This window comes from Hyaena hyaena, unplaced genomic scaffold (genome assembly GCF_003009895.1).
Source record: "Hyaena hyaena isolate Hyena2069 unplaced genomic scaffold, ASM300989v1 scaffold_73, whole genome shotgun sequence".
NCBI classification, from domain to species: Eukaryota; Metazoa; Chordata; class Mammalia; order Carnivora; family Hyaenidae; genus Hyaena; species Hyaena hyaena.
Window position 1 is genome coordinate 3,733,795 of NW_024080705.1, and position 14,459 is coordinate 3,748,253.

Consider the following 14,459-nt stretch of genomic DNA (forward strand, 5'->3'; position numbering starts at 1 on the left):
CATCATACAAAATGAACCTTTTTTCCATTGTTAGCATATTTACTCTCTGTTTTTGTTGTTTTTCAATTAATTTAGAACACAAAAGTATAGCAATAAATATATACCTTCCATATTTGCATACCTCAACATTTTTTTGTGGCAAACATAAAATAGGACAAAGAGCATGTGACTTAATATCAGGCAGAATTACACTAGAATTACACTCAAATGCTGGCCCTGCCCTCATCAGCTGTCTGATCTTGGGGATAAATTTAATCTTTTTGAGCCTCTCTGAACCTATAAAATGGAATTAATAAAATAATACATAATACAACTGTGAGGGTTAAATGAAATGCCTATCAGTGTCTGCTATGTAGTGATTTTTTAGGAATGTTGGTAAATTGAATATTTTATGTTAAAAACTGAGTTTATCATCCATATGCTTATGGCAAACAGCTATCAGTTAGAAACATACCAATATGCCCTTTTGATTCTTTTCAGAATGCTTTAAAAATTAGTTTCTGTTTAAGCTAATGCTGCTTTGTAGCCTTAGGTCATCAGGAACACAGAATTAGGAAGGATTTCATTAATTTACCAGTCTAGTATTATGCCACACGTTAATTTTTTCCTTCTAGAAAATGAAGGAAGACTTAGCTGTTTTCAAAGACTTTGCATTCCATTATTTTCCACTCTTTAATAACTAGAGTTCTTTTTCATGCACAACTTTAACTTGGTCACTATTAACTCATAAAAGACAAAAGCTTTTCAACCATAAGATTTTAATGCAATATATTATTGTAGTTTAATGGGAAGGTTTAGTAAAATTGCCTGAGCAATCTTTTAATTCAGAAGTAGATTTGGAAATGGAATAAATAGGGATCTCTCAGCCAGTTAATATTAGCCGTAAAAAAAAGACAAAACAAAACAAAACAATTTTGAGGTCTGGGAAGATTCCAGTTTCTCAACTTTATGGCCTTAATGTGAATTCTATTTCTACAGTCAGCACTTAGAATCATAGAAAGTAAGAGTTGGAAAGAGCTTAGCATAACCTGTCTTACAATGAGGATGAGAAAGCCTGCCTGTGTGGTGAGGTGACCTGTCTAAGGAGGAAGGGGCAATGAACTGATACCCGTTCATAACCTGTACCAATTCAGGAACTTATACTCACAGGACAATCCTCTTTCTTCATTGCAGGACTTCTATTCTCAATATTCTTCAGGGTTTCTGCCCCATCTTCTCCTCTTGGGATTTGGAAAAGTTGATTTTATGAGCTATCAACAATTATGTCTTTCATTCCTGTCTCATCCTTCTATACTGCCTTCAACAAGGTTATGCAGAAAGTATTAATCTACACTTATATCTCCAAAGCTTTTGGAGTCATTATTAAAAAAAAGTCCAGATAAAGCAATCCATTATATGTAGGATTACCAGATTTAGCAAATAAAAGCACAAGATACCTAGTTAACTTTGACTTTCAGATTAATAAGGAACATGTTTAAATACGTCCCAAATATTGCATGGGAGATAATTACATTAAAAAGTCATATGTTAAGGAGCACCTGGGGGGCTCAGTGGGTTAAGTATCCAACTTTGGCTCAAGTCATGATCTCATGGGTTTTGGAGTGGAGCCCTGTATCCGGCTCTGTGCTCAGTTCAGAGCCTGCTTGGGATTCTCTCAATTCTCTCTCTGACCTCCCCACTCATGCCTTCTTTCTCTCTCTCACACACACACAAAATAAATAAACAAACTTTAAAAAATAGTGTGGTTATATGAAATTGGAGTTTGATTAGGCATCTTGTATTTGATCTTGCAGTTCTACTTGTGTTTTCACCTCACTAACAGTGCTATGTAGAGAGCATGAGGAATCACTAATACTTTTTTGTTATGGTAAAGGGATGTTTCCAGCCTGTAGAGAACTGCTATGTTTTTAGAAGTATGAAAATTCTCTGTGATTTCACAGGTCAACATATTCATTGCTTTGAGGAAGTATCACTGGTTAACAAACCACTGTAAACAATAGCATCTTTTACTATGTTTCATGATTCCACAGGCTGGCTGGGGGCCAGCAGAGCCATTTTTGTAGTGTTTACAGTTGTGGCTTCCCATGTAGTGGCAGCCAAATGGTGACAATGTCTGGGTTCAGGGTTGGATGTTTGAGGCCTCAATGCTTCTTCTTCTTCCCTCTCTCCATGTGGTGTCTGATCTCCTAGCACCTCTTCATGTAGTTGCTCTCTCCAGCAGGGCAGCCTGGATTTCTTGCATGATAGCTCAAGGCTCCAAGAAAGGTGAAATGGAAGCTTCTAGACTTTCTTAATGCTTAAGCTCCAAAGTTACCAGAATGCAATTTCTTCCCCCATTCTATAGATAAAAATAGTTGTGAATCCTGCCCTAGGTCAAAAGGAGTAAATAGAAGTTCAAAAAGTGATACATGTTGTATAGGATGGCATGGGATTGTTATAAATTTGTCTCTGGACACGTCTGTGGTCTTCGATGTCAGTGAGGTAGTTGCCATGATTCATTCTCAATATCCTTACTTGCCCTCCCTAGGATACCATTTTCCATCCTGATGTTTATGCTTTTGCAGTAATAAAAACTAGCTCAACAGCAACATGAAGCATCTCCACCTCTTCTTATTCTTGCAAAGTTTATCAAGCAGTTTGTTTCAAGCATCTGATATACACTCTTCCTCACAGGAAGAAGAAAGCCCCTACCCTTAAAATGTTTTTCTTTGGAATATTTAATGTTCATATATTGTTGTAGATTTGTTTTTACGTGCATGTTGTTTTTAGTAGACAGTGATCAGAACACATCTTCTTGCCCATTCATGTAATCTCCTTGCTACCCATGGCTTATCCCTCAAAAACACAGAAACATTTTAGCCCTGGTTCAGAGAATCATTGGACTTTTATGAGGAATGAAATAGATTGCTTAGATCTAGAGGGGAAGCAAATTACACATTTTGGGGCAACAATATGAAATGTCCTAGAAGGTGACTTAGTGCATATTTGTCTGAACCTTATTGCTTTGTCTTTTTTTTTTTTTTTTTTTTTTTTACCTGTTACACTAGGGAACGAAGACAAAAGTCCTTGGCATGGTGTTCCAGATTCTCTGTGATTGGCCCTGACTTTAATCAACATTATTCATAATGTTCCTTCTCTTTCACTTTTTCAGTTCCTCCTCCTCACCACATTATACATTAACCTGTTCTCTGACAAAAGAGTCAACTTACTATTCACCAAATTTTCCATTACTTCCCTCCCCCCAAAACACATGTATCTTTTATATATAGTTTGTTTAACGTGGTGTTTTTCCTGATGCTCTTACTCCCCTACCTAAGCCCTAATCAACCTTAGGGACTTCAAGACTAATGTAAATGCTACTTCTCCCATAAAACCTTTACCATTCCCATCAGGTGGAATTATTACTTTTTTCTTCCTAGAGCATTTATAGCACGTGTAGTTCTTTTACAGAACTACTATAGCTTGTATTTTTCTTCTTTAATGGATTTTTCTTCCCACTGAAATTTAAATCGTTAAAATGATAGTTATATCTTTCATTTAGTATTGTTTTCCAAAGCTGTCCACCAACTCTTTACATTATCCCTTATATTATTCATTTTTATTTCTGAAACGAGAAATAGTACCATAGAGTTATTACCTCAATGTCTTAGGTAATTCAGTTTACTGAACAATACTTAACTAACTGGTAGAGTGGAGGTTTGAATTCAAGTCCATCCAACACCAGCCCAAATTTGTAAACACCATATGAGAGGTCAGGAATAGTAGCCTATTCACCCTCAAAATTCCTGGTACCTCATAAACTGATTTTAGCATTCTAATTTTTCTTCCTTACCATTTATTTTACAATTTTTTATCATTATTTTCTTCTTTAGTCTATTTCCCATCACTTATTTGAGAACGGCATTACCTATTAAAATTCTTAATAAGGGAGGAAGATTTTTAAACTTCATTTCTTCATTTAAAAACTTAAGACAATAGAATATGTTCCATTTCGGGACCACTCTGCATAATACAAACATACATTTGATTTCACTAAAGGCAGATTGAAAATTTTATTTGTGTATATTGAGAAAAAAATGCTTATTTTATAATGCCAAAGTAGGGACTTGAGATATGTCAAATTAAATAGGGTTCTGATGAAAACAAACAAAGCAGAAACTTGACTGATCCTTTAGTTGCTCAGTTGGTGAATCGCTATATCCCTCTCTTTTCCATTTTGGTAGTACCAATGCCACACTTAGAAAAAAATACCTATGTCATTATAGCTCTTCTTCATCATCCTTGTAATCAAAGATTAACTTTCAATAAGATAGTAGTCTCATTAAATAGGCACAGTAAGTCTATGTTGAATTAATTATTAGGTGATTTTATTAGTTCTTATTACTCCATTGAGCTCTGACAGTTACATTTTGCTAATTGACTTAAAATCAAAATGGCATTAATGTACACACACATAATTTTTTTCTAGTTTCCTGAGAATAATTATTTTCTGAAACACTTTCTTTTCTTTCCATTCCTCTTCCCCTCACAATTTTATTCTTTCTATATTCTTTTATTTGGTGGTGGTGGGGCGTGGGCAGGGCTATCTTATAGTTTTCACATACAGCTTTTACTTTTGAGTTTCAATTGTAGAGAAATATATTATTTTATTTGAGATCCCAAACCACTTACATCAGTGGGAAATAGAAAAATTGATGTCTCAAAGCCTTTTATTAAACTGTAGTGAGAAAAGATGGAAAGCCCCTCAGTTTGATTTTGTGCCTGACATCTTTCATGCCTGGCCACAAACAGGTACTTATTGAAAATACATACCTCTAACTCCTATTGGTCTCCCACTAACTTCAGATTTTAGTGCTGCAGCTTCTAAGGTTGTCCTATTTTTACATTGGCATGTTGGATTCTTCTTTAAGGTTATTTTTTGTATATCACTCAAATGAAAGGAATGAATTTTTCCATTGGTCTGGAAAATAAAGGCTTCTTAGGTATTATGCATAGATATAGATAACTGTGCAATTTAAATGAAAAAAAACCCCGCATGTCAGAATATGCTACAACATCTAAAGAAAATTACGTAGCATAGCATTTAAAGCCTTCCATGTTTTGTCCCTATTTGCATTTCCAGTCCTATCTCATGGTAGTTCCTCTTACACAATCAGCATAGTACAGGGGATGGTGGTTTCAAATTCAGTAGTGTAAGAAGCAAAAGTGATAACATGTGATCATCACTGGATAGTTTATGTAAGACATCCTTCTATTACTTGGCATATGACCAAACAACATTACTGCCAGACAACTGTGTCTGTTTTGTATCAGATTCCCCTGAAAGCAAATCCTGAGACCAGAACCTGTGTCCAGGTAGGAGGCAATTACTTGGGAGACAATTCCAAGAAGCAAGTGTAAGAGACCATGAAGTGTAAGAGAACAGGCAGGGAAAGAGGAAAGGATATGCTCTTTGCAGTAGCTACTGCCAATAACAGGAACTTAATTCCAACAGAATTTCGAAAGCATTGGCATAGTCATTTTCCAGTCCTTCTGTCTTGTCCTTCTAAACATAATACCACATCTCCGTGGTCACCTTTTTCATTTACTGCATTTTGGATTTAGCAACATGCCTTAGAATAAAGCAAAAAATGTGTTCCTAACATGGCTTAGTTAAAAAATAATAATTATTTAGCCAAAGCATTTCTTTATTTATTCCTTAATAATAGTAAATCAGCTGTACCTTAAGCCTCACCTTTGCAACATATTTCAGCACTTGTGTATGGAATGAAGGATTGAATGAATAGCAGGGAAAACATAGTAGAAAATCTTGAAAAAAAAAAAAAAGAACAAGGGAGTACATATCATTAAAATGAAGGAAAGACAGATAGCACCACAGAGGGGAAATACACAGACTATCGCAAATGTATCCAGTACTGGAAGATTGTTAAAATTACTCGTATATTTTTTAAAAAGGGCACAAGGTGGGATAATAGTTATTATCTCTCTATATTTTTTCATGGTGATAAAATATATATTTTTAGAAGTACAAGAAGACAGTCTAACTATCTGGATGTAGTTGTAGTTGGGAACATACATCAAAGTCTCATCTCCCATTCATTCTCCAAACCATCACAATCGGTTTCACTTTCCTCTCAAACTGCTCTAAGTTTATCAATGACCTCTTAGTTGTCAAGTCCATCAGATAAACCTGATTTCTTTTTATTTAACTTATTCTTAAAACTAAACTCTGAAACTCATCTTTTTTTGAAATTTCTTCACTGTCAGTTTCCTTATTTTCCCTTACTGTAACATTGAATGACTCTCACCCCCCCACTAAGGGACCATGTATTTTCATCTTGATGTATTTCATAAGAACTTGCTTTTAGTAGAATGGTAAGGAGATGATTCTGAGAAACAATTGTTGAGTTGAATGGAATCAAATACAGAGAAAAGATCAAATACAAAGAAAATATTCAAGTCGATAATGTGGGTACTATAATTGCATCTAGCAGGATAAGTACATTTGGAAAGCATTGACACAGATTTATTTCTCTTTTAGTTGTTGGTCATTTGCTCTCTTTATTTTTTGGCCATCGTCTGAGTCTCTTTTTAGATCCTACTTTTCCATCTGCATGATTCCCATATATAGTAGTATTTCCTAAGTTTTAATTCTTGGGCATCTCCTCACTGTGCATCACCCTCTATGTTCTCCTGTCTACCTCCTTGGCTTGAATTACCTCCCATATGTATGTTGGCTACTACTTGCATAGCTTTAGTGCAGATCTTCCCTTAGCCCCCCTTTTATATATGCTGGTAACAAATGAAAGATAAAAGGGTAAAGAGGAGGGATGGTCATTGGAAACTGTTCCCCCTCTGAGATTCCTTCTACTTGTATGTATCTGGAACTAACATAACTAGTAGCTCCCAGCTCAAGTCCTAACTTGTGATTCTTTGCCTGACTTCTCTGGTCCACTCTTGATGGGCATCAAACACATTGTTCATTCACTCAAGGTCTTCCCTTTGCCTTGTAAGTCCTTAGCACTCTGTACTCTGTCCTAGTAGGGGTTCAGATGATATTAATCAGTTGCCATTAATGATTTGCCTTTTTGCATGCTAAGTAGATTCTTTACTTAGGGATCTTCCCATAGCCTTTGTAAAATTCCTAGAAATTAGAAAATTTCACAGTTCTTCTTCCTAAAATGTAGGCAGAAGTATATTTTCTCCTAGAAATCTATTATTATTAAGGATTTATTATCCTATAAATATTATAAAAATGTAATAGTTTTTTTTTTTCATGCAGCTTCATTAATATTCTTATGTAACCCAAAACTATGGTAACTATCTATTCATTTTTTAAAAATACCCTAAGGTATAATTTTCACAGAAGGCAAATTATAAATTTTCTGTCTGATAGCTATTTATCTCTTTGTTTTAGTGTATAGAAAATATTAAATTCAATGAAGAGGTTAACTAAAAAAATTGGGGAGGCTTTCATAGTCATTGACATTGTTGATGAAACAGTTCAAGATATTGTGATCCTTTAGGGCTCAATATTATATAAATATATTGCATTAATTTTCCAATGCAGTTTTAAATTTCAGAAAATATCTGCCAAATAGAGTAATTACCTGATTGTCATTTATGAGCTTACACATAATCTAATTTAAAAGAACTAATTGTAGCAGAATGTTATACTTGTTTAATAATTTAAGGTGTAAGGGCAAGAACAATTAATGCAGTTGAAGAAAATTGGACATCAAACTCATTTATTATTCTCCTTGCTCTATTAATCTGTTATCAACTGGCATAATTGGTGATCTAACTTGGTTTAATTACCATGAAGATTACAATTTAGCTAATCAAAATTTATCATCAGTTCCTCCAACAAAATAGAAAACATTTCGTAATTTTGAAATTATGAAAATACATGATGTACAATGTTGTTTGTACATATGCATAAACATTACAATAGTGTGATTTTTTGATGGAAAATGGAGTATTATCCCTTATAATCTGACCTCTGCACTAAGTGTAATTTAAGAAAATAATAGTGAATTTTGAGAAGAAGTGGGCTATTGCTCAATGTTTTTGTTGGATATTTTGTTTGTTTAAACTTTGTAAGTGACATTCCTACATGGTCTTAAGTATTATTAGTTTAGAGATTGTGTGAAAATACATAAGATAAATTTTGTAACTACTGAGATTATAAAATAGGAAATAACAAAAACCATTTCCTGAAAAAAAAATTGAGTTTTTTATTTCTCCTCAGCTCCGTAAGGCCATTATAGATCATGTATCAGACTCCTTTTTGGATACGACAGTCCCACTTTTGGTTCTCATTGAAGCTGCCAAGAATGGCCGGGAGAAAGAAATAAAAGAATATGCTTCAATATTTCGTGAACACACCAGCAGGCTCATAGAGGTAAGCATGCTAGAACTGTAACTGCTCTAAATCCCGGAGAATGAGACTCTCATTCCCCATTTACAAGTTGACTTGTACTCAGATAAAAAAACTTTTGACAGAAGCAAAGTTTAAATTGTTTTCTTTAATGCATATTTGTTTTCCAAAGCTACACACACATACACACACACTGGTTAAATGCAGATATTTTGTTTTGACCTTAGGAATATTTTCTTCATATTTTAACATAAAAGTATCAAATACTCTATCTCATGCCATTTTATTGTTTCTCTACCATCTTTCCATGGATGTATTACTCTTTTAGGCTTTCAAATCATATTGAACTATGTAGAAAAATAGTGTAAGATTACAAGGGTAGAAAGATCCAAAATAAGTGGATATAGTAGATTGGTCCATGATCCGCTAGATGCAAGAGGAGATGATAAAACTATCATTTTCTTCAGCTTGGAAACTGGAAGCATGAAAATGCTCCATGACTTGGGGACAAGGTGACATATTGCTGAAAGAGCCATAAAGTGCTAGGCAATTCCTAGGAAATAGATAAGGAACCTATTATATTATGGGGATCAGTAATGAAGCCATAGTAGAAGAGTAAGTGTCAATGGAAGGATTTCTAAAACCAGTAAAGTGACAGTTCTCACAAAGCCAGGAACCCATGGAAGGGAAAATGTGCTTGACCAGATTCATATACCAGAGCTGATACACTGCCAGCACTCATCAGTATGACTGTACCAGTTGTTTACAGCTAGTGTCTGTTCTCATTGTCAGTGCCATGCTGTACTGATTATTAAATTCTCTGACTGCCACACTTTCATATACTTACTGGCCATGCCTTTGTGGTGAAATATGTTTAGGGGCTCAAATTGCTTGGTAACCTTGTCAGTTAGAAGTAGACACCACCCAAATTAAAATCACAGCATTTGATAAAACATCTATTAACATAGAGGGTTTTCCCAAAATCTTAAATGTGGATCCCCTAGGAAGGAAGTTTCCAATGTAGCTAGCATTTTCACTACAAACTTTCTGGTTCCTAATCTTCATGTCTAAAAATATGAAAGGAGTGGATAAATAGATAATTACTAAGATCTTGTCAACCTTAAAACTGACCTACGTCCAACTTTGAAATTGACTTTGAACTTCCCAAGAACTCTGCATGACAGGATCACTGTTAACAATTTTCACTGGCATTATATGAAAATAAAGGTAACCCAAACCAGGCCAATTGGAGATGGAGCTGATATCCAGGCTAACAATTTTTAACTAATTCATTCAATTATTTATTATAATTCTAGCTTTATTTATTCTCTCTTGTCATCTTCCTCAAATATGTATGCACTCTTCCCACAGGGAAATATTAAAAGTAAGAGGCAAAGCAGAAGGAGCAAATCATTAAAGGCACCTAACTAAGTGTAGTCCCTGATAATCAAAAACATTTTTTTCTAAAAATGTGTTCTTTAAGCTGAAGATACACCAAATTATGAAAACAATTTGTTGGTGAAATGTTCTGAAAGTAAAAGCTGGTATCAGCTAATAAAGTTGCATCCCTACTGCTATTTCTTAGTTTAGAAATATGTTTCTTAGTTTCTTAGTCTAAGAAACATAAATATCATAAGGTGCTCAATAAGGAAGTACCCTTTGGTCATACAATTTTTGGGGGAAAAGTTGTATCTATTTCTCCTCTTGGAGATTTTACAGTTTCAAAAAATCCATAGATTAAGAGACCCCTTAAATTAAGGCAGAATTTCCCCAAATCAGTTTACCTGAGGAGCTCTTCCTTCCATGACACTTATTATTAAGGCAGTGCCTTGAAGGAACACTTGGAAATGCTACCTTAAGTGCTCCTGGGTGACTTGGTCAATCATGCGTCTGACTGTTTCAACTCAGGTCATGTATTCTACAGTGCAGAGCCTGCTTGTGATTCTCTCTCTCCCTATCTCTCTCTGTTTCTCCCTGCTCATGCTCTATCTCTCTCTCAAAATAATTAAATAAATTTATTGAGAATAATCTTTTATTATTATGTAGACGGAGCCCTAAGAATCTGTTTTAAATATTCAATGATCTGGAAAATTCTGTATTTCATGCGATCATTGAAAGAATAAAAAGATTTTATAATTTTGAGCTACTGGGGGACTGAGAATGAGTCTTATTTAACTTTGAGTGTCCCCTTCAAATATACGATGAGATTATGCTAGTTTTGCACTCTCATAGTTCTCCTTCTGGTATTACTGAGAAACTCGTCTAAGGCATTTTCAGTTCCAGATAGATTATATCACATAACAAGCCATCTCCAAACTTAGTGGATTAAAACAACCATTTATTATTCTTTCACTATGGGTTGACTGGGCAGATGGGCAACTCTCACTTAGGTTTTCTCATGTGATTACTCTCAAATAATGCCTAGGGATGGAACCCTTGAGAGGTTTGACTGGGCTAGACATATAAGATGACACATTTACATGACTGAAAGTGCATGATAACTGTTAGCTGGGAGCTCAGCTGTGGCTCTTCACTGGGGCACCAATACATGGTCTTTCTATGTGGCTTCAGCTTCTTGCAAAATTGTTGCTGGTTCTGAGATGAGAAGTCACAAAAACAAGTCATAAACAGGAAGCTTACATCCTCTTTAGGTCTGGGCCCAAAAGTGGCAGAATACCACTTCCACTGTATACTATTAGTCAGAACAATCACAGAGCCTGCCCAAATATGAAGGGATGCAGGGAGGCATGAAACTTCACCTCTCAACGGAAGGAATAGCAAAGTGTTTATGGCTACCTTTGATCTACTATACTTCTCTTCTCAGGACTTAATTTGTTTTACATAAAGTGTAGGTTAAACAAGATAATGTCTAATGTCACTGCCACCTTTTAAAATTCTATGATATAAGAAATAATTTTTATAATTGGGAGACTTCTAATTTTCTAAGAGATAGAGGCTGGAAGAAAATTGTTTTTAAACATACTGTTTATCGACTACATTGTTTAACAAAACATGGGCACTTCGGTGGCTCAGTCAGTTGAGTGTCTGACTTCAGCTCATGGGTTTGAGCCCCACATGGCGCTCTGTGCTGACAGTGCAGAGCCTGCTTTGGATTCTCTGTCTCTCTTCTCTCTCTGCCCCTTCCTTTCTCTCTCTCTCTCTCTCTCTTTCTCTCTCTCTCTCTCTCAAAAGAATTAAAAACCCAAACATTAAAAAAAGAAAGAAGACAAAGGAAAGCAAACAAACAAACAAAACACTGCATTTTTCTCTCAGGAACATTTCTTTTTGAAAGGAGCTGTCTAACCAAGGCAATAGAGAAAATCATCATTAATTTATTACAAACATTCCACCAGAAGTGTCTGTGACAGAGTCTGGGGAAATAGGAGAGTTTAAATATATGAGTTTCAGAAGACATTGCGAGTTTACCTTGTCTGGATTGTTTACCGATCCACTTTTGTTTTCACTACCACCTGTCCACCCAGACTACTTATACCCATCTTATTCCCCAACTGGGTAATTTGATAGAGTAGGACAGAAAGTCGTAGATTCTAAATGACTTCAAGGAAAAGCTATTTCAACATGTCTGGGTTTTGATACCTCAACTGTGTTTGTCAGAGAAATCTAAAATCAGTGAACTTGTTGAAGTAAGACTTAAATGGAAAGAAAAGTCCATTTTTAAAGAATTCCTATCAGGTCTTTAAAGAAAAACTTAATGCTGTTAAAGGAATACCCTAGATAATGGTTAAAATTGTAGCTTTTACCAAAAAAAAAAAAAAAAAAAAACTGGATTTGAACACAAAGAAACGAAAACAAAAATGAAAACAAAGCATTAAGAAATTCTATGGGTAATACTTAGGCAACCAAAAGGATCTGGGGTGTTAGAGAAAATAAATAGAAATGAAGAGGAGATTAGCCAATAAATTGGGACTGAACCTTCCCATTGTCTAGTGTGGTCATATCTGAGGTCTCCCTTTATATTATCATGTAGTTTGGTATAAAACGATCATGGGTGAAGTGATGGTTATAAAACCTCAGTAGTGTAAATAACTGGGGAACCTAGATTCTTGAGGCTAATTTTGTTTCATTATGCTGAACTGAGTAACTATTAGGCAAAGCCTATCCTACTTTTTTTTTTTAATTTTTAATGTTTTATTTATTTCTGAGAGAGAGAGACAGAGTGAGCAGGGAAGGGTCAGAGAGAGAGGGAGATACAGAATCTGAAGCAGGCTCCAGGCTCTGAGGTAGCAGTCAACACAAAGCCCGACGCAGGGCTCGAAACCACAAACCGTGAGATCACGGCCTGAGCCGAAGTCGGACGCTTACTGAGCCACCCAGGCGCCCTAAGCTTATCCTACTTTGAACATCCCAATTACTCTGTATAACATGAGATCCACCAAACCATGATGGAAATGAGAAGGAAGAGTCAAAAAGTTTGCATAAAATGAGATAAAATTAGAGACGGAGGCAAACTATAAGATACTAATAACTATAGGGAACAAACTTAGGATTGCTGGAAAAGTGGTGGGGGAGGATGGGGTAAATGAATGATGGGCCTTAAGGAGGGCACTTGTAATGAGCACTGGATGTTATATGCAATTGATGAATCACTAAATTCTAGCCATGAAACCAATACTACACTATATGTTAACTAACTTGAATTTAAATACAATCTTGAAAGAACAAAAAAGTTTGACATTTTAAAAATCATCCTTATTAAGTGATTATCATCTAATGACAAATGTGTTCATTGAATTATATTTCCCAGTACTTTGATCTTACACTGATGGTGAATTAGGGCACCATTAACTCTAGTGAATTCCACCAATAATACCTATTAAACATGAAGTTTAAAATAGTACTTTTATCTTAAAAATTATAATAGTTAGATTCTAGAGAGTAAGAATTTTACCTATAATCACTAAGAGACTCTTTTGTTAGCCAAGTCTATGCAGCTAGTACTCAATAAATCTGTATTGAATGAAGAACACAATCATAATACTAATTCACTTTCCTTTCTCTCTAAAAAGTTAACTTTGGGGCGCCTGGGTGGCTCAGTCGGTTAAGGGTCTGACTTCGGCTCAGGTCATGATCTCACGGTTCGTGGGTTCGAGCCCCGCGTCGGTCTCTGTGCTGACAGCCAGCTCAGAGCCTGGAGCCTGCTTCAGATTCCGTATCTCCCTCTCTCTCTGAACCTCCTCTGCTCACGCTCTCTCTCTCTCTCTCTCTCTCTCAGAAATAAATAAAACATTTTTAAAAAATTAAAAAAATTAAAAAAATAAAAAGTTAACTTTGAGGATTCTAGTAACTGGACTTGGAACATATGTCTGAGCCCAATTATTTAGTAGAGTGACTTCTACTTTAGTGAACATGAATACTTTAAAATAATTCTTCACAATGATATTAGCAAATACCTTTGCCATCAAAAATGAACACTATAAACCATGCTTTAGATCTCTCTCAGAAGGAATTTGTTCCACGATTAGATAATATTTTAAAGAACTTTGTGCACTTCACAGATACAGTTTGTAACTTTAATGTGGTAATGTAACAGTTATTCAGAAGAATGCCATTGCACTCAATACATGTATTGCTTATTATAAAGGCTGTTACTTAATATTTCTTGAAAATTACATTCTAAAAACTCAACTATTATTTTTGAATCATATTACAATTTGTTCTCAGCAATCAGTTCATGCTGAACACTAACTACATAGTTGCTATCAACTAAAAAGGTAAAATCTCCACTTTATCCCATGGGTTTTACCATATTAATTCTCATTAAATATGACAGTATTAATAATCTAAGCCTCAAAATTTTCTGCGAATTAGAGAAGTTTCTCTGTGTGAAAAGCCAGCTTCGTCAGTGCTTTGACTTATTCATCAAAAATTCATCTGTCTTGATGCACCTTATTTTAGTAAGTTTCATGGGAGCCTTTCATCAAAAAGGAAAAAGTGGGTGGACATTTAATTATAATACTTCCCTCCAACCTACAAAGCTGATTGTTCCCACTCACAAAATGGCGAGCCAGATTTAGCAAAGCCCCAGTGCCAAGAGAGAAGGCTGGAGAGGGGACTCTTG

General features: G+C 35.2%; 1 protein-coding gene across 1 annotated transcript in view; it reads left to right on the forward strand.

Annotated features, from left to right (window-relative positions):
- CTNNA3 (catenin alpha 3) overlaps positions 1 to 14,459 on the forward strand; it is a 1,079,366-nt gene that overhangs the window by 832,606 nt on the left and 232,301 nt on the right. The window contains exon 9 of the mRNA XM_039233287.1: positions 8,252 to 8,404. Within this exon, the coding sequence (XP_039089218.1) occupies positions 8,252 to 8,404 (153 nt within the window). The remainder of the gene's footprint in view (positions 1 to 8,251; positions 8,405 to 14,459) is intronic.